Below are 18,532 nucleotides of genomic sequence, written 5' to 3'. Positions count from 1 at the left end.
CCTCTACGGTCAGGATCTGCTACTATCGTTGATAATGAATCACTTTCTTTTCTGTTCACTCCCATCGTTACTGGCCTTGGTTGCATGCCCAGCCGTGGTACGCTATTCGAGATGCCGCTGCTTCCAATGACCTTGAGAAGCGTGAGCCTCAGCCTCAGTACGCTATTAAGGATTGCTCTGGCGATGCGCAAGAAGTCAATGTATACAACAATACGTGCCGGAATATGGAAGTCCCGAAAACAAGCTCTTTCCGAGTCCTGTCATATCGAGTTCATTCTCAGCGAGTTGCCCTTTATGAACATAGCAAGTAAACTGGAGGACAATTATGGACCGACTTCTGGGCGGACGGTGGAAGCGATACATTCAAGAGGGGTGCCTGCATCACTTTGGACTTTCAGTCGTCAGCTTATGGTTCTCATTCAGCCTAGTTGCAGATTTAGAACCACAAGTACTAGGTAAGCTTTGTTTCAATTGCGAGGTAAAATTCAAGAATCGTCTAATTTTGTTATTATAGGTGTAGGTCTGGAGCATCGCTTGAGATTCGGGTCCGTGTGGGTGGTATACTAATCATATACTAATCAGTCATAGACAGCTTGGAATCAAGATGGATGGAGTTATTGTCGTTGATAACCCTTCAATAAAGCTGGTACAGCTTTTTTGAGATATTACCTTCCTCATAGTACTAGTAGCAAGTAAAATGAATCAATATTGGGAATCAACGTTGGGATGCAATGCTTCTATACTCCGGAAAAACATTCGTCCCGAAAAAGGCCCAATGAGGGGCCGTTTCATATGAAAATGGCGTGATTGGTGGGCCCTCCGACATCGTTTGGTTCCTGGCCGCAACAGGCAGGCGGTATCCACATGCATAACTCTATTGCCAATTGAGTCACAAAAAAAAAAAATATGCAGCCCGAAGCGGCCCCAATGGTCTCCGCTTTCGCCGGTTTCCCCTCCAAAACCACTTCCCACTCCCTTGCATTACATTGTACACTGTCTTTACTTATTTTGGGTCGACACTATGGCTACCACCGTTCTTAATTCGAATTTGCCAGTGACCGCGCAGGCTCACAGCAATTGGGTCGTGCAGAAATTCGGAGGCACTAGTGTGGGCAAGTTTGCGCGCAATATCATTGAGCAGGTGGTCCAGTATGACGCATTTTCTCGATTTTCGATTTTGACTTGGAGACTGATAATCCTACAGACCCAGCCTTTTGAACAACAGAGTTGCCGTCGTATGCTCTGCGAGAAGCAGCTCTACCAAAGCTGAAGGCACCACTAACCGGTGAGTCATCGCGATGTTCGGCCAGGTCATGATTGAGATACTAATACCAATTTCTTCGGACAGGCTATTGCGGGCAGCGCGGGACGCTGAGAATCCTCGTTCGCGGCAATATCTGACATTGGTGGAGGCTGTTCGTTTGGAGCATGTTCAAGTCGCCCAGGAGGAATTGCAGTCGGTAGAAATAAGAGATCAACTGATTGCAGACATTACTGAAGAATGTGAGCGAGTACTCAAGTTCCTAGAGGCCGCTCAGACCCTAGGAGAGATTAGTGCGCGCTGTGTGGATAAGGTGATGAGCACCGGCGAGAAACTGAGCTGTCTGCTCATGGCTGCTCTACTACAAGACCGCGGGGTTGATTCGCAGTATGTGGATCTTTCTGAAATCATTGATTTCCCCATCGGTGCCCATGGCTTGGACCAGGACTTCTATAATACCCTGGCAGCAGCTTTCGGCAGCAAAGTTGAGGCCTGCGGGCATCGAGTACCTGTGATGACTGGGTACTTTGGTACCATCCCCGGTGGTCTGCTCGATCAGATTGGTCGTGGATATACCGATCTTTGTGCCGCCCTTGTCGCCGTCGGAACCCGCGCCCAGGAGCTGCAAGTGTGGAAGGAGGTGGATGGTATATTTACCGCGGACCCGCGTAAAGTGCCAACGGCTCATCTGCTCCCGACCATCACCCCCGCCGAAGCCGCTGAATTGACCTTCTATGGATCCGAAGTCATTCATCCGTTCACCATGGAGCAAGTCATCCGTGCACGGATCCCTATTCGCATTAAGAACGTCATGAACCCAAAGAACGCGGGCACTATTATCTTCCCCGACTCTGTGGCCGAACTGGAGAGAACCACACCAGGACATGACCCACGTCTGTTCCGGACCCGGAGTCCCAGTCTTGCGCAGACACCGAAACGGCCGACCGCGGTCACCATCAAGCATAATATCCTGGTGATCAATGTGCATTCCAACAAGCGGTCGCTCTCTCATGGTTTCTTTGCCGGCATTTTCTCAGTATTGGACAAGTGGCGCCTATCCATTGATTTGATCTCGACCAGCGAGGTCCACGTATCCTTGGCTCTCCATTCAGAAATGCCCCTGCTGAATGGAAATGGACAGGATGAGTATCAGGTCATCAACGAGGATCTGCAGGGGGCATTGAATGACCTGGAGAAGTACGGAACTGTGGATATCATCCCTGAGATGGCCATCCTCAGTCTGGTGGGCAAGCAGATGAAGAATATGGTTGGAGTTGCAGGCCGTATGTTCACCACTCTCGGGGAGAACAGCGTGAATATTGAGATGATCTCACAAGGTAAGTGAATAATTGCCGATTCCGACTCCCCCGGCCCCCTCGCTCTACTTTGTGACCTTGACTGGGGCTAACTGGATCTTTCTTCCCCCTCGCAGGTGCAAGTGAAATCAACATCTCCTGCGTCATTGAAGAACGCGACGCCGACCGCGCCCTGAATATCATCCATACGAGCATGTTCACCTTTTTGGACTAAACGTCCCATATTTGCGCATCGAGCAAAAAGTCATTGTTGTTTAAGATATCCCTTGGGTTTTATTTGTGATAGAAAAAAGTTATGCATCCACCCGAAGTCATGGCCCCTGTCTTTAGGGGGCACGGCTTTTGTTGGGAAAACCAAGCATAGGCTTTCTTTTTTTTGTGATGCATGGGCTTGGCGTTGTCTCCCATTTTGTCCGGGTTCTTTTTTTTTTGGTCTAGAATAGAAATCATGAAGCGTTCGTTTCATGAGGGATGATTTTCTCTAGGTGTTCTGCGATAGTTCAAATTACACCTATATCGTATATATCAGATTTCCGCTTCTTAATCTATTTACATCGTATAATCAATCGCTTTTTTTTTTGGCTCCGCGAATAGAACTAAGTATACTGGGTACCCGTGGACCTCCTGTTCTACATTTGTAATACTATTTATGCATGGTATAAGCCGAATTCTCCATAGATATCATATGTCACCATATTCTACGAGTTAGCATGGTGCAAGGACCACCATCAGCTTGAATCTGGTTATTGTTATTGGCTTTCGAAATACTACTTACTGGGTTCTATCAATCTCGCTATTGGCATGTTGTCATTTATCCATGTTGATCGATAAAGTCAAACCAGCATTGACTTTAGCTAGATTGAGCCACCTAACATTGCTCTCTAGCTCGGCTTAAGATTCGGAGATTGCCACCCCTATAGTGATGGTATCGGGTTGTCCGCGAAGCCTTGTGGCACTGACCATCTCCTCGGCTTATATCTCCTTCCCTACCATTGTCATATTTTTCGCCGATAGTGGCTTCTGGATATTGATGATGGGAGAACGGAGTACTCCATACAAAGCACGCAAGACCTATTTGGTCAAGAACGAGGACTGTTGCGTCACCGAATTCTCCAATGGCTTGGGAATGGACAGATGTTATCATCTTCGGGAATAGAAGGTGGCAAATCCCAGGTCCCGTCAATCTGAACCGACATTTAATGCCCTCACGAAAACGGCAAGAGAAAAGCCTCGGTAGAGGGAATATAGTACGTAAAACTACAAAGGTACAGAGTACAGTGCATGAAAGCAGTACATAGGGTCTCTGATGTACAAGCAAGGGCATAGTGAGAGACTAGGGATCTCCCCTAGATTCAAACAATAAACATCCCGTTCTAGTTTTAATCCATTATACTCTGTATTCTGTACTCCATATTCTGTATACGAAGTTTTGACTATTAGGTTCCGGCACCTGCAGACAAGAGTGCAGGACATGCGTTGTACGATGTAGACCTGGTAAGTCGATTGGTTCCCGAAGCACCCGAAAGCAATTGGCCACTAGCCAAGGGCGTTAGGGAGATCCTCCATTGACAAGAAACAAGGGGTGAAAAGCAGCGACCGTTTCGGAGTTACATCGACACACGTCCACATACCGGGATGACCGGGCCAATTGGGGTTCCAATGGTAGGAGTTGAGAATCATCGGTATCTAGACTTGTCTCAGTCTATGGAGTACGATGTAGGTGAATTGGATTGGGTCATGTCATACGTGCAGGACTATACATATTTTGTACATAGGCGCTGTATCATACTAAAGATAGATATACTTCAATGTTCCAATATACGCATTGGCAATGCCATATATAGCTACAATAGTATATCCAATACTCTTGCTATTTTCAATTTCAAGGCAATAATGTAGACCTGGCATACTCCGTTCATCCTCGGTGGATTAGATCGGCGCTAGAAAATGTGAGCAAGGGAGAGGACCCCCTTTGGTATCAGATGGTGAATTGATATTACAAACAATACCGTTCTGATATGCCCCTCCTCCCATATTAAAACGCGTGACGCGTCTATAAATTTACCATACCTGACATGTATTGTCGCACTATCTCCCTCCCATCTTCGATCTCCCTCTCCTCTCCTCCCCCCGCCTTTCTTCTACTCAGACAAGAATTGAACATTTCTAGAATTCTATAATAATGATTTAGTACCTTCCAAGGATTCATACAGAAGAAGAAGAAAAAAAAAGAGGGAAAAAAAAATCTAAAGGGACTTGATATCTCTCTCTCCCCTTTGTCAGAGCCCCATTCTTTCCACGGTTTTTCCTCCAAGGGAAACCCGGTTTACTTGCCTTCTTTTCTATCTTTTCTTCCTGTACTCTCTGTATTCTCTTCTCTCTATCATCTCTATCGTCCCTATCCTCTATCCTCAGTTCTCAACAGTCCGTACCATATTTGGTTATTCGTCAATCCCAAATCTCATCCACATTCATCTGTTATCTGTGCAGCCTGATTCGCGCTCCAGCTGGGAAGTGTGACGCCTTAGCGCCTTGGGGCCCAACTTGTCTAAGCTGCATGACGGCCTGAGGTTGTTGGCTTTTTCGATCTACGAAGTACTATTGGCCCAACCGGAATTATCTCTGCACAGTCTCATCACACCTAGGCACGGCTTGCTCGTGTCTGTCGCAAACTAGGCCGGAGGCCTTGTTTTCAACAGTCGCGCTCTCCCTCAAGTGTGTTTACGCGTCATATGGTCCCTCTGTTGACTGGTGACACTGTGATTTGGGGCCCTATCGTTTAGGTTATGGGATCGACGCGTTTTACGGGCGCACACTATTCCTCAGTGCCAGCCCCATCAGCCCAGAAGATCATCAGATCGCAGCCCCGTCTGCAACCCTCACCGCTACCACTCCAGCCCATTCACAACTCGTCTTCCCATCTGTCTTCGGGCCCGCACAGGCCATCGCCGACAAAAGGACTTCACCCCCAGGGCTCCCATCCGCGCCACGGAAAACTCGGTTTTGTCCCCATATCTGCTCCGACTCCTCCCATGTTTACCACCGACTCCCCAGCCAAGAAAGCGCCATTCCCCCTCTACTCTCAACCCTCTATGCCACATTCTGCCCTCTTCACTACATTCTCCAGCGTCAATCCCGAATCATCAAAAGAAAATCACTTTCCCGACGAGCCATCCAATGACAGTTTCGCGGACTTCCCAGAGCCGTCGTATGAATCCAAACTTCCGATGAAGCGCACACTCATGGAGGCTGCGCCGCTCAAGGAGCGATCTAATAAGAAACAAAAGCGTGATGACGTGCCGATTTCTTATCTACCCGAACCGCACGACATGCCGCCAGTGGAGGATGATGGCACCAAGCCTCCGTACAGTTATGCTACCTTGATCGGGATGTCAATTCTACGCGCAAACAACAGGCGCTTGACGCTAGCCCAGATTTACAAGTGGATCTCCGATACTTTCTCGTACTACAAGAACAGCGACCCCGGTTGGCAGAATAGCATTCGACACAATCTCAGTCTCAACAAAGCATTCATTAAGCAAGAACGACCCAAGGATGATCCTGGCAAGGGTAACTACTGGGCCATTGAGCCCGGCATGGAGGCGCAATTCCTCAAAGACAAACAAGTGCGCCGCGCCACGATGTCCAGCCTTCCCCTTCCTGCTGCTCCCCAGAGAGATCTCATCCCTCAGTCGCAAACCGCAAGTACCACAACATGGATGGTACCGCCGCAGCCTGCTTACCACGCGCCACCTCATCACGCGCCTGCCCCCAGGCCAGCGCCAAATGATCTGTCTTCAGATGCCACATTACCTGCATCTGATCCTGCCCTCCAAGATGATGCGGACGAGGTTATTCCGATTCCTGTGCCACGCGCAGTCCCTCGTTCCTCCCCGTCGCAGACCATTAGGTCATCTCCTCCAATCGCTCCTCCCCGATTTGCCCGCCAGGGTACCCCTCCAACCCCCACTCAATCTGGTCCTACCCCCGCGCCTCGTCCGCGAAAGCGCAAGTCAATTACCATGAACGACAGCGGTTATTTCTCGTCCTTAGAGTCATCAGCTCTCAGACCCAACAAGGCTGGGCATATCTTGACATCCGATCTGGATATCGAGCCCCCACGCATCAAGCGCGGCCGTGCCGAAGAAGAGATCGCGCGCATGCGTAGCTCATCTCATGATGTCAGCCCTGGTCAGCCAGTACCTCGCAAAAACCCTAACCCACCTATTGGTTCATCGCCTCTTCGTAGCCAATATGTGAGCATGCAGCCGCCTCCGTTGACGCCTATCATCAAGTTCAAGAAGCCTGCCAAGCCGCCACCATCTGTGTCTCCCAATACCAACCTTCGAAACCATCGTCGGAAGATCCAGCAAATGGTCAACTCGCCTATCAAGCATCTAGGCCTTTCTGAGGATGCTCTCCCTTGGAGCCCAGCCTTCAATCTCCAGGACGAGTCCTATACTCCCCACGATCATTTCCATACCTCCTTTGATGTTTTCGCGGAGCCTGGATTAGCACAGGTATCCTATGGATCTCCCGAGAAGCGTTCAGTGAAGCGCCCCCGAACCAGCAGTGGCAACAGCGTGCTTTCCGACATCACTTCGGTCAACATCAATAGCCGACTGAGTATGCCCTCATTGTCTCGCTCCAAGTCCGCCGCAATGTTCCCTGAGTCGCCGTCTAAGCTTCCAGACACGAACCGCTTTGGAGATGTAGGCCAAGAAGATTTTTTCTCCTTCCATCTCTTTGACGAGAGCAATGACAGCCCAGGTGAAGTCGATGGTGTTGATCTCTTGCAGGGCTTCCAAAAGATTGGAGGCATGAGCAAGGATGACACTCTTAAACCCAGGGCGCTTCACCGACCACAAATCGGTCACCGCAGCAATACGACCTTGTTTTAGGACGCGATCAGTTCACGATTTGTTTTTTTGTTTGTAGGTGGGATCTCTGAGAGACCCACCTTGTTCGATTCAGTTTTTGTCGTTGATTCTCGCATTATTCTCCCTACTATCCACCTATTGTTCTCCTGCTTTTGTCGGCCCGCAACCTTTGTTTCTTGAGTTTTGGATTGTATCCTGGAGTTGGTTTTCGGCGATGTTTCCAAGGTCTTGAGGGTGTTTTTCTTTGGGAGTTTTGGGCTGCGCTGATGGAGCCGGTTTTGACATTTCCTCCACTGAGCCCGGGATGGCCTGGTTACGATATTAATGACGATACTAAGATGTACATGCAAGCGATGGTTTTTATGATTTGGATATTGGGGTTGGGGCTACTGGAACACACATTGAAGGCGTTACTTGATATAATGTATGTAGTTAGCAATTGAAAGTCATTATTTGTCTGCTTATCAAACTGTTCCACGAGCCATTCAAGCTTTGAAGGGTATCTGATTGACCCGATGTATGGATCTGATAGAGTAAAATAGAAAAAATGAACCAGAAACAGAAACAGAAATGCATAGTACCGAAACGCCCTATCCAATGGATGCCTGTGGTTGACAACCCCATTCCACCACTACTTCCCCGGCCAAATTGACATTTTCAGGTCACTGGCCAACCTCAGACTCTTTTTTAGTCGCTGCTTCCACAGCCGTTACAACCACAGCTGACACACTGAATCGTTTGGTCCTCCTTGAGCTGCGCCTTGGGCACTCGGCAGATACACGTGGAGTTGAAATTCGTCTCTTTCGTTTGAACACAGCGCAGGCAACACAGCTAGGGAAACCAGTCAGTCTAAATCCTGAACAAAAGTGCTCTCAAGGGCAAACTAACCTTCTCATAACCCTGCTTCTTCCACTTGGCAATCAAGTTGGCATCAGCATACTTGTTCTTAAGTAGGAAATCATATAGCTCCTTCGAGATTGCTTCCTTCTCGTAGTAAAGTTCGTAGATGTATCGTGAGCCTGTTGAAGAAGAGGGGCAAAAGTTAGTGAAACCGTATTTCTCGAGGCCGCGGAGTGGAGCAACGTACGTTGATGGCTGATCTGGAATATGGGCCAGAGAACTTCATATTTCTTCTTTCCCTCGTGCGATGCGTTTTCCGCATCTTTCATTTTGTTGCTGAATTCCAGCAGGGTATCTTCGAGATCGTCGAAGCCCGCGGGAGGCGGTTTGCGATTTCGGGCAGTGCGGATGGGAGGCATAGCGAGCGATGTGTTATGGACAAGGATAATGAAATAGATATGATGTAAATATTCCAAGCGACCGTATTTGATCTGAGACTGTGTCTGCTGGGTATTTTTTCTCGATGTTAAATGAGAAACGAAGGACGCAAGTTGCTATCGATAGGGAAAACTGCGCGTCATTTTTGTGCCGCTCTCCACCGCCTTTGATTTTGAATTGCGGACTTCACTCCAGCTACCGTCTATTGCTTTGCTGTTATCTCATTCTCCCTCCCATTTCACATCAATTGCTACTCGCATCTCCTATACCGTCATTATGGAACAACAGCTTGATCTCACTAAGCTCTCCGAGAGCGATAAGAAGGAGCTCAACCAGGTCCTGACCAACGAGGCTCAGAAGTCCAACATTCAGCAGAGTGAGTGTCCATCTTTATATGGGGATATAATAAGGATCTATCTTGTATGATCTATATGATCTGGATTCTGATCCTAGCGCTTGATGTATCTATCTCCTGGAATCAATCCATAGCTAACATCAATCCCTCCCAGCCGTCCACCACCTGAACGAAGTGTGCTGGGAAAAGTGCGTCACCAGCAAGATCACCTCCGGCACCCTCGATAAGTCCGAGGAGTCATGCGCACAGAACTGTGTTGACCGGTGGATGGATACCAGTCTGGCCATCCTGTCCAAGCTGGACAACATGCGCGGCGGTCCCGGCCACTAAGCGTTTTGTCTGCCTTGTGTTCTTGTTTCTGCTATTGCCGTTTCTGGTCGCTGTCTGGATGTGATGCATAGCTACGGTTATATCAATCTTTTCTTGAAGAATGGCTTGGTTGGTGCCCGTCATGCTCTAATTTTGCTTCTTTAGTGGCGGTTGGACGGTTTTATTTGGGGTTTATGGATGGATAGACGGATTGCGGAACCATCACTTGTATACTAGAGTGTCAATTTATGAACCATGTTGTCTTGTACAATATAGATTGAATCTGTTATGGGGTTATTGCTTGTAGAGTAAGTGCATCATCGCTTTGTACTGCGACGTTATTATCTCTTGGATTATGAGAAGCGTGGTGAGAATAGGCAATAATGTAGGTCATAATAGGGTGGAGAACCACCATATAAAAAGGAAACTATTTGGGCACAGGGTAATAGCAAAATGATGGCCTTGTAGAAAGCAGGTGTATAACATTGTCAAGATCAGCTCTGGTCTCAATGTACTACCAGGCCATTCGGCCATTTACACCACATATCTGATCGTAGACTAGAAAAATCTACTACAACAGTACGGCACACTACGAGATCTGGAACATGTCTTAAGCCATTACAGGACCGACAAGTCCGGTGATTCTTGTGGAATCGTGTATTTCACTCTCACAAGTTATGTTCTTTTTGATCATTCAGCCCGGCTGGTATTTTAGCATCACCGCAGTGTAAAACAAAGTTCGCCAAAACCCTAAGAAATCCCTTTTCGAGCATTCCCCGCTTAGACAATGGCCAACTTGGTGGCGGCAATGTCAAGAGCATCGACATCGGGGGTAAGACGGGCGAAGGCCTTCTTGGTTCCATCAGGGCTGAGAATCATGTTAGCTTTCAATCCATCTATATGCTCAGGAAAAAAAAAGTGAAAACATACCGGATAAGAGTGTTGATCTTGACGGTGTCAACATCGTACAGCTTCTTAAGAGCCTGCTTGATCTGGCGCTTGTTGGACTTGACGTTGACGATGAAGACGAGGGTGTTGTTCTCCTCGATCTTCTTCATGGCGCTCTCGGTGTTCAGGGGGTACAGAACAATCTTGTTGAAGTCCAGAGCGGGGCCGTGGTTGACGGACACGCGGGGGTACTTGGGGGACCGCGACAGCTGGAGAGTCTTGGGGCGGTGGAAGGTGGCCGAGGTGCGGACCTTGCGGGACTTGTGAAGCTGTTGCCACAACCGCGTTAGCGATAGGCTCCAAAAGGTTTTCTTTGGTCTGCTTCATCTTTTGCTACGTACCGAAGCACCCTTGGCAACCGCCTTAGCGGCGGCGTTGGCCTTGTTCTTGCCTGTAGAGAATATTTCGTTAGCCTGGTGAACCAAAAAGAAAACTCAAAAAAAAGTTCGATCGTCGATTGCCATTTGTGAATTTGCTGATGTAGATGTGGTAGGTCGAAGATTCAGAAGCGGAGGCGCAGATTTGAAATCGGTAGGCATATGGTGATGCAGAGGTGTTCTGCGATATATCCTGGTGTTTCCGACTCGTTGCGAGGCGATCTCCAAATATCGAAATTTTTGAATCCGAATATCTTCCTCCACTTCCACACGGCGAATTCACAATTGGCAAGGCGGCGATCGCAATATGAAGAGCGCAATAATCATTTAAACATACCGGTCTTGTTGTCGGAGGGGGCCATGGCTGTCGTCGGTCGCTGTCGATGATGGATTATCGCAGTGTCAAAAGTCGAACGGATTTGGAGTGTCTTCGCTTAGCGAAAACCCTAGTGTGCTGTGTGGGTCAGGTGACTTTCAATCCGCCGGGTCTGGGTATCTTTGGTAATTTTGGTACAAATTAGTACGGTATGGTTATTTTTTTCATCCAATCAGAATTAATATCGTATTTGACTCTTCATATTTTTGAACAGCTTTTCTTGTGCTTTGCCAGTGACCTCCTCTACTTTTTGTATATTCGGCCCTCAAAGAGATCCAAAGAAGTAATATATTCTCGATACTTATCTGAATCTATCATTCTAATCTTTTGATCTGTCGAAATCCTTAAGACATGGCTCCTCAAAAACGATCCAAGAGGCCGATGTTGTTGTCGCATAGTCGGCCTCCAATTGTCAAATCCAAGGACGCTGCTCTTTCAGCCAAGGCCACTCGCACTCTGATTCGAACTCATCATCGACTTCTCAAAGTTCGCGCTCAAGCTCTGGCCGCCGGAGACGAAGCCCGAGTCAGCAGTATTGACGCTCAAATCAAAGCCAATGGCGGTCTCGAAAGCTATCAGGTCGCCAGTAAGCTAGGCCAGTCGATGGACCGTGGTGGTGATTCTAGCAAAGTCCTGATCGATTGGATCAAGCCGCAACTGAAGCAATGGAACAACACCATTCCAAAGCTCCGGGTCCTTGAAGTTGGAGCTTTGAGCACCAAGAACGCAATTTCTACGAATCCGGCCCTAGACGTGACCCGGATTGACCTGAATTCCCAAGAACCGGGGATCCTCAAGCAAGATTTCATGGAACGACCTTTGCCCTCCAGTGATGATGAACGTTTCAACATGATCAGTTTGTCATTGGTACTCAACTATGTTCCTGATGCTACAGGACGGGGTGAAATGCTCAAGCGCTGTGTCAAATTCTTGATGTCAAAATGCCCCATTGAACTCGCTCCCAGTCTCTTTCTGGTATTGCCTATTGCATGCGTGGACAATTCGCGCTACCTCAATGAGGGAAGACTAGGGGAAATCATGACTTGCCTGGGCTTCTGTCTAACCCAAAGCAAGCGGACTTCAAAGCTGGTATTCCATCTCTGGGAACACACTGGTACCTACGCGCCCAAGACTTTTAAGAAAGAAGAGTTGAGGTCCGGCAAAACAAGAAACAATTTCGCCGTTATTCTCAGCAAGAAGTGATTATCTGCATGCAAAAGAAAATGATATTATACTCCATGTACAATGCTCCAAGTGGAAACTAGTCTGCAGAGAGCATGTCTTGTGGCAAGAAGGCCCAGACAGTCCCCACGGCTGCCAATATCGAGGAGACGATGATCAGAATCCAATCGAGGATGTACTCACCTCGACTGATCTCCTTTCCAAAGATCTTGAGATAAAATGCAAGAGGGAAGATGATACAGATCGTGAAGCACAAGAACGATCCCAAGAAAGCCATGATACGGTCGAAATCCGGGAAGATGACCGCCAAAACAACAATCATAGCCACTACAAAAACGCGGATCATTGCCCGTAACATTTTTTGTAGTGTTTCCGAGCCGTTTTGAGTAGGCACGTGGCCTCCAAGTCCACAAAGCACTTCAAATGTGGCCACAAGAGGTCGGGCACTATGTTCTTTGTCAGCAGTGTCCCAGGATAAATCCAAGGCATTGGACTCACTTCAATGGTACTTTCGTGAGCGGAATGATGGAAACGAAGACGACAATACAGACGGATATGGACTGTGGGTAACTGGTGATGGTGAGAACGTTCGCAGTGATTTCGTCGCGGACAATGTCGCCAAACATGAGCCAACCAATGATCGCCATTGAGCAGTCCAAAGTAAACTGTCAACTCGTTAGAATCGAACTTTATCCTAGTCACTGAATTTTCGTTCTTACTGTAAAAATATAGGTCACCGAAAGACTCTTCCCGTATTTCTGGGGGTGCCTCATATCTCTATAGATGTTAGGGAAGACACCGTGGCCACCCCATGGTGCTTTCCAAGTTAGCCTTGTTATCACAACTGCCTCTGGATATTTACTCACACATAATCAGACCAAAACTCAAAGGGAGGGTAGCCCAATTCTCGGGGAAGAGGAATGTATTAGCTGGCTGCCGCAAGGAGCCTGGTGCATCTGGCTTGATAAGGCCATCGATGCAAATGAGTACCACGACTGTCGAGCGTCAGTTCCATCTATCAGCCCCAACTTGGAATAAGACTCACTTGATGTGCACGAAATTATACCCAATATGCTGGTAATACTCAGGAATCGTAGCGGTAGGAAGTTGAGCGGTACAAGCACAACCCCACAGACGATCTTCCATTGTAGGATGCTCAACCCTGGCACCAGGGCATATAAACTGTCTGCAAAAAGCACAACCAGTGCTACGCATGCTCCCAAAAGTTCCAAGCAGAAGAGGAAACTGGTTATCAAACGAGCATGTTGCCCGAAACTGATATAAGCCAGATCAGCATACGTGACAACGCTCTGATCGACATCCAGACATTTGGCCAAAATCTTAGCTGTATAGGAAGTGGTGACTGCCGAAAAGACAAGGAAACTCAATCCCAAAACCCATCCGGCATGCTTCATCGCCAATGGAAGACTCAACAGGCCGATGCCAATTAACACATTGACCGAATTGAAGATAGTCTGCGGAACAGTGGATTGTCCAACGATGATATCCACCTGGGTTCCATCTTCATTCTGAACATGCTTGACGAGCAATGGGCCCCGATCCAAATCCCCAGACCCATCCACATGCACCTGGGGATGGAGCTCTCGGTGGAATTGAATCGCATTCCTCCGCGTCGACTCGCTCATCCGTGAGGAGATGGTGCCATACGAAGCCGCAAACGTTCTATCGAACGACGAAGCAAGCAGCCCAGCACTAGGTAATGCCCCCCTAGAAGGCTCAGGCGCTCGTGAGTCCCCGTCATCCTGGTCCGAGTCCGAGTCCCCCCGAAGCAGAGGCCGGTCTACATCTGAGTACCGACCCCAAGATGGAGAGCTTCTTGGTCCATATTCTTGGCCAGTGGCAATATCATATTCATCGTCTGAGTGCGTAGATACAAACGACGACCGCCGTGGGATGACTTCTGGGAAGGCCGCGGCTCTCTGCCAAGACCGCGCGAAATTGTCTATACTGTTTGGGCCCCCCGCTTGGCGGACTCGAATCGAGTACGACGATGACCTACGCAGATTAGTCCAATGGTCTGACTAGTGTCGACAAACAAAGCAACGTACCGGTGTCTACCGCCAAATTCTGACTCGGTGATCGGACTCCCACGATCTGAATGGCCATAATCGTAGGAGCTTGGTGTCGCATCCGGTATCCCGGACGAGCCATAGACAGGTTCACTGTCGTGATTTCCATCCGTTCTTTCAGTCCTTGACATATTTTCTTTCCCCGTTATCAGCACGATAGTATGGGCAGGTACTTTAAAGATAAGGTTTCCAAGTTTGGGAGTTTGAGGTGGGAAGAGACGTCCAGACTAAAAAGGAAAAACTCCCCTCACTTATCACATGGAGATAGCTTCCCAGTGATAAGAGTCTTGGAGGCAAAGAACTTGGAACCTTACGATATTAAAAAGAGCTTAGCGTTGAACGGAGCTTCCGTTAGTGTGGGGTGCGGATCGCAGCAATTTTGATAAGGAGATTTTTTTTTACATGACTAATTGAATGGAGTTGGTGAATATTTGGAATATTACTGATTTGATATATAACATAAACTGTCTCTTTTTAGATCTCCTTTTAGATCTCTTTGTATTACTTATTTTTCCCCCTTGATTTGAGTGACGGCAGAAAAGGCAAAAAAAAAAAAGCATAAAGTATGACGGCTTGTTTATATATAAACTTTGATATAGGGACTATATATACTATCATTCCTAGGCGTCCCTGTTTAGCACGAATTAGCATCGTGTTTTCCTTTTTAGGAAAGCCCTGCAGTACGGAGTACATAGAAATATATATACTTAGTTAACTATTAGGCATGTTTTATGTATACATAATTTTTTTAGTCAAACATAAAATCATTAATACAATATCGACTTGACAATTTACAAAATAGTAAAGACATCTGTTAGTCTATACCCTTTGCTTCTAAAGATGGAAACATACCCGATTGCGGGAAATACATGAACAAGAGCTGTCTCACAATACTCCCGATCAAGTTGTTCCTAGTCCCGGATTGTCAGTGCTGGAGGTGTTTAACGCGGAGGTCCACTTGACCTACTATTCTTGCCAAACTCTGGATTATTCATCATGTCAGGAGGGCATTCACAACAGATCCGGCCGATAATATCTCCAGCAAAGACAGAGAACATATGGCCGAGCCGGACGACATTGCCGGATCCCCTAAGCTCGGGTACACGAGCGTCAAGGAGTTTGGCTTCCTCGATGATCATAGGTTCCATCTCACCGATACCTATGCGAGAGAAGAAAAGCTCAAGTGGCTTGCTGCGACGACATTGCAGTTTGTGGTTCTCCGTCATGGTGTGAGCACCCGACATGAATAAGAAGTCTTGCTCGTTTAACAACAATCTAAATAAGATTCAGGGGAGTAACATACCGTCAAAGCCAATATCGGTCCTGTAGCGGGGCCAGATGGCCGCACGGCGGGTGTTGCCAGCCATCGTTGTAGAATTCCGGCTCACTGATGACTATCTTGTGTGGGTTGATACAGATAATTGGCCCTAGTAAGATGAATGATTGCGAATCAGTTTGGGCCCTGTTACCGCTATGCGTGGAAATACCAGTGGGAGATATAGTAGGATATAGCCCCGAAGAAGGCATAGAACTTTAGCGTATTTCTGGTGCATCTCCTCAGTTTTGTACACATAATTCCCCCGCTTAACCACATTGTCGTAGAACTCATATCAGCGACTGATAGCGGCAATTTTGGGTCTAGGAAATCTGGCCAACGGGTGAAAGTAAAGACGATAGACGGCCAGCGAAGCAATATAGAGGATCAAGCTTCCCGAAATGGAACCATAGATTCCATATTGTTTCAGCAAAGGGTATTCCCCCACGAGCAAGACACTCTGCTTGTATAAAGCCTTCGTCTTTGCCCATCCCACGCTAACGGAGCGCATAGTTACCAACCAGCAGATTCCTGTTGGAATCCCTTTGATAACCCCTGCTCGAACCCTTGCAGACCAAAATACTGAGCGATAGGCAAACTTCTGCATGACGCCGGACATAGAAAATAAGACTACCTCTGCATCCTGCGGCCTTACATCCCCAACCCCTGCATATTCACTTTGTCCGTCAACATCGAAGTCTTTCCTCTTGACGACAATAGGTATATATCTGAAATTCTGAATCTTTCAATGTTCACATCTTTGCTACTTAGAATTTCTCTTCGCTTAGTAACCTAATACATATCAACAGTCTCTTTACCTCATAAAAAGATAGCGGTAGCATGGTTGTCAATATCTGATTTACACACAGCGGCGCCTATAGGCCCAGCCGAAGCTGAAGCTGACGGACGGCCCGCGAACTGGTCGCTTGGTGAACATCCCTCAAAGCTCTCCCAAGCCGGTTCTGGCTCTGGCTCCTTCTCCCTGGGAGATGAAGAGAAACAGATGGCTGCTTGAGTCGGGGCAGCTACTACGGATCCTGCAATGCCGTTGGACTCGAATATTGTCGACTGGGACGGTCCCGATGATCACGGAAATCCAGTCAACTTCAGTGGTCTGATCAAACGCACTAATGTCGGCATCGTGAGTGCGCTAACTTTAATTACTCCGCTCGCATCATCTATGTTTGCGCCTGGTGTCCCTTAGCTCATGGAGGGATTTAACACTACAAATACGCTGTTGGGCTCGTTCGTGGTGACGGTCTATGTGTTGGGTTTTGCCGTTGGACCACTCATTCTGGCGCCGGCCTGGGAGCTCATCGGGCGAGTCGTTATCTACCATATTTGCAGTCTCGGCTTCACGGTGTTTAGCATTGCATGCGCTGTGAGCACCAACATGGGGATGCTCATCGTCTTTCGGCTTTTCCAGGGCTGCTTTGGCTCGGCCCCCGTGACAAATGGTGAGCGGTTTCTTTGATCTGTTCAATACCCCGTAACTAGATCTGATATGCTGATACTCCACGCTCCCCTGTTGTAGGCGGGGGTACGATTGTGGATCTCATCGTACAGGGAAAATGGGGAGGCGTCCTCGCCATCTACGCCCTCGGACCCTTCCTGGGCCCCGTCATCGGGCCAGTAGCAGGAGGGTACCTGACCGCAGCCAAGGGCTGGTGTTGGGTCTTCTGGGCTCTCGTCATTATGGGCGGATTCTATACCATCATGTGCTTTCTCTTCTGCGAGAAACCTATCCCACCGTCCTCCTGAAGCGCAAAACACAACGCCTCATCAACGAAACCGGCAACACGAACCTCCGCTCCAAACGAGACAACGGCCTCTCCACCGGTCAGCTCTTCCTTCAAGCCATTACCCGCCTATTTAAAATTCTATTCTTGTCGCCGATCGTCTTTGTGAGCTCGATTTACGTGGGTATAGTCTACGGGCACCAGTATCTCATGTTTTCGACCTTCACTGAAGTCTTTGAGAGCCAATACCAATGGCCAACTAAATCCTCCGGTCTAAGTTTCCTCGGAATCGGCGTTGGTGCGCTCCTCGGACTGTTCGTCATTGGCGCTGTATCGAATCGTATTATCAAGGCCAAATCCAAGCCCATCCCAGAGACCCCTTCAGGTGGCATGAAGCCGGAATACCGTCTGCCACCATTGGTCGTGGGTGCGTTCTACATCCCGGCCGGTCTGTTCATGTATGGTTGGTCTACATATTACAAAACGCATTGGATCGTGCCGCTCATTGGCGTTGCTATCATGGGAATAGGCAATATTGCCGTTTTTATGTGTATTATGAGTTACCTGGTCGATGCGTTCACGATCTACGCTGCTAGTGTGTTGGCTGCCAACACGGTCGTGCGTAGTATTATGGGTGCATTGTTGCCATTGGCGGGACCGGCCATGTATGAATCGATGGGACTGGGATGGGGGAATAATTTGCTGGGATTTATTGCTGTGGCGTGTATTCCTGTGCCGTGGGTGATGTTGCGGTATGGAGAGAGAATGCGATTGGCATTTGATGCAAGTAAACTATAGACAGTAAACGATACTTGACTGCAATTTTGCTATTGAATTAGGAAATAAATGGAGCAGAAAAATTATGAGTAATTTAATTCGAGTCGATTGAACTTCAAGGGATTCGCTTTGGGTGAGCAGAATTTTGGTCCTGCGCGTTTGGACATAAAACGAACTCACTTGACCGATGCAACAGTGTGGAGCTTTTTTTGGAAGGCTCTCAAAGCAACCTGCCATATGATATTTTCAATTACATGACTTCTTCAGACAACACGCCTCTATGGACCCAAATGGGAATAAAGAAGAGAATTTGGCTTCCTTCCTCACTG

The 18,532-nt window shown here is 47.9% G+C and overlaps 9 protein-coding genes across 9 annotated transcripts; 5 read left to right on the top strand and 4 right to left on the bottom strand.

The window, feature by feature from the left end:
* Window positions 1-1,021: 1,021 nt before the first annotated feature.
* Window positions 1,022-2,791, top strand: N7479_003194 (aspartate kinase; the record flags this gene model as incomplete). The annotated part of the gene is made up of 4 exons (XM_057250891.1): window positions 1,022-1,149; window positions 1,205-1,285; window positions 1,349-2,598; window positions 2,694-2,791. 4 exons carry the CDS (start codon window positions 1,022-1,024, stop codon window positions 2,789-2,791), a joined length of 1,557 nt encoding a protein of 518 aa, XP_057110216.1.
* Window positions 2,792-5,363: 2,572 nt separating this feature from the next.
* On the top strand, window positions 5,364-7,478 carry N7479_003193 (forkhead box transcription factor; the record flags this gene model as incomplete). Its single annotated transcript, XM_057250890.1, has 1 exon — window positions 5,364-7,478. One exon carries the CDS (start codon window positions 5,364-5,366, stop codon window positions 7,476-7,478), a length of 2,115 nt encoding a protein of 704 aa, XP_057110215.1.
* Window positions 7,479-8,144: 666 nt separating this feature from the next.
* On the bottom strand, window positions 8,145-8,716 carry N7479_003192 (BUD31 family protein; the record flags this gene model as incomplete). The annotated part of the gene is made up of 3 exons (XM_057250889.1): window positions 8,145-8,288; window positions 8,346-8,476; window positions 8,545-8,716. 3 exons carry the CDS (start codon window positions 8,714-8,716, stop codon window positions 8,145-8,147), a joined length of 447 nt encoding a protein of 148 aa, XP_057110214.1.
* A 250-nt stretch (window positions 8,717-8,966) lies between these two features.
* Window positions 8,967-9,425, top strand: N7479_003191 (Tim10/DDP family zinc finger protein). Its single transcript, XM_057250888.1, has 2 exons — window positions 8,967-9,111; window positions 9,245-9,425. Exons 1-2 carry the CDS (start codon window positions 9,012-9,014, stop codon window positions 9,418-9,420), a joined length of 276 nt encoding a protein of 91 aa, XP_057110213.1. The 5' UTR covers window positions 8,967-9,011; the 3' UTR covers window positions 9,421-9,425.
* A 754-nt stretch (window positions 9,426-10,179) lies between these two features.
* N7479_003190 (60S ribosomal protein uL23) lies at window positions 10,180-11,086 on the bottom strand (the record flags this gene model as incomplete). The annotated part of the gene is made up of 4 exons (XM_057250887.1): window positions 10,180-10,267; window positions 10,330-10,616; window positions 10,689-10,738; window positions 11,062-11,086. The coding sequence occupies 4 exons, from the start codon at window positions 11,084-11,086 to the stop codon at window positions 10,180-10,182; spliced, it is 450 nt and encodes a 149-aa protein (XP_057110212.1).
* A 365-nt stretch (window positions 11,087-11,451) lies between these two features.
* On the top strand, window positions 11,452-12,303 carry N7479_003189 (25S rRNA (adenine2142-N1)-methyltransferase; the record flags this gene model as incomplete). Its single annotated transcript, XM_057250886.1, has 1 exon — window positions 11,452-12,303. One exon carries the CDS (start codon window positions 11,452-11,454, stop codon window positions 12,301-12,303), a length of 852 nt encoding a protein of 283 aa, XP_057110211.1.
* A 58-nt stretch (window positions 12,304-12,361) lies between these two features.
* On the bottom strand, window positions 12,362-14,503 carry N7479_003188 (putative transporter; the record flags this gene model as incomplete). Its single annotated transcript, XM_057250885.1, has 6 exons — window positions 12,362-12,728; window positions 12,781-12,947; window positions 13,002-13,099; window positions 13,149-13,277; window positions 13,328-14,298; window positions 14,352-14,503. The coding sequence occupies 6 exons, from the start codon at window positions 14,501-14,503 to the stop codon at window positions 12,362-12,364; spliced, it is 1,884 nt and encodes a 627-aa protein (XP_057110210.1).
* A 576-nt stretch (window positions 14,504-15,079) lies between these two features.
* Window positions 15,080-15,598, bottom strand: N7479_003187 (cytochrome P450; the record flags this gene model as incomplete). Its single annotated transcript, XM_057250884.1, has 2 exons — window positions 15,080-15,087; window positions 15,340-15,598. The coding sequence occupies 2 exons, from the start codon at window positions 15,596-15,598 to the stop codon at window positions 15,080-15,082; spliced, it is 267 nt and encodes an 88-aa protein (XP_057110209.1).
* A 1,131-nt stretch (window positions 15,599-16,729) lies between these two features.
* Window positions 16,730-18,224, top strand: N7479_003186 (MFS multidrug transporter; the record flags this gene model as incomplete). Its single annotated transcript, XM_057250883.1, has 3 exons — window positions 16,730-16,828; window positions 16,892-17,144; window positions 17,254-18,224. The coding sequence occupies 3 exons, from the start codon at window positions 16,730-16,732 to the stop codon at window positions 18,222-18,224; spliced, it is 1,323 nt and encodes a 440-aa protein (XP_057110208.1).
* Window positions 18,225-18,532: the final 308 nt, after the last annotated feature.

Source organism: Penicillium vulpinum (genome assembly GCF_028829585.1).
Source record: "Penicillium vulpinum strain IBT 29486 chromosome Unknown utg000002l_segment0_segment0, whole genome shotgun sequence".
In the NCBI taxonomy this organism is placed as follows: domain Eukaryota; kingdom Fungi; phylum Ascomycota; class Eurotiomycetes; order Eurotiales; family Aspergillaceae; genus Penicillium; species Penicillium vulpinum.
This window is presented reverse-complemented; position numbering and strand designations above follow the sequence as displayed.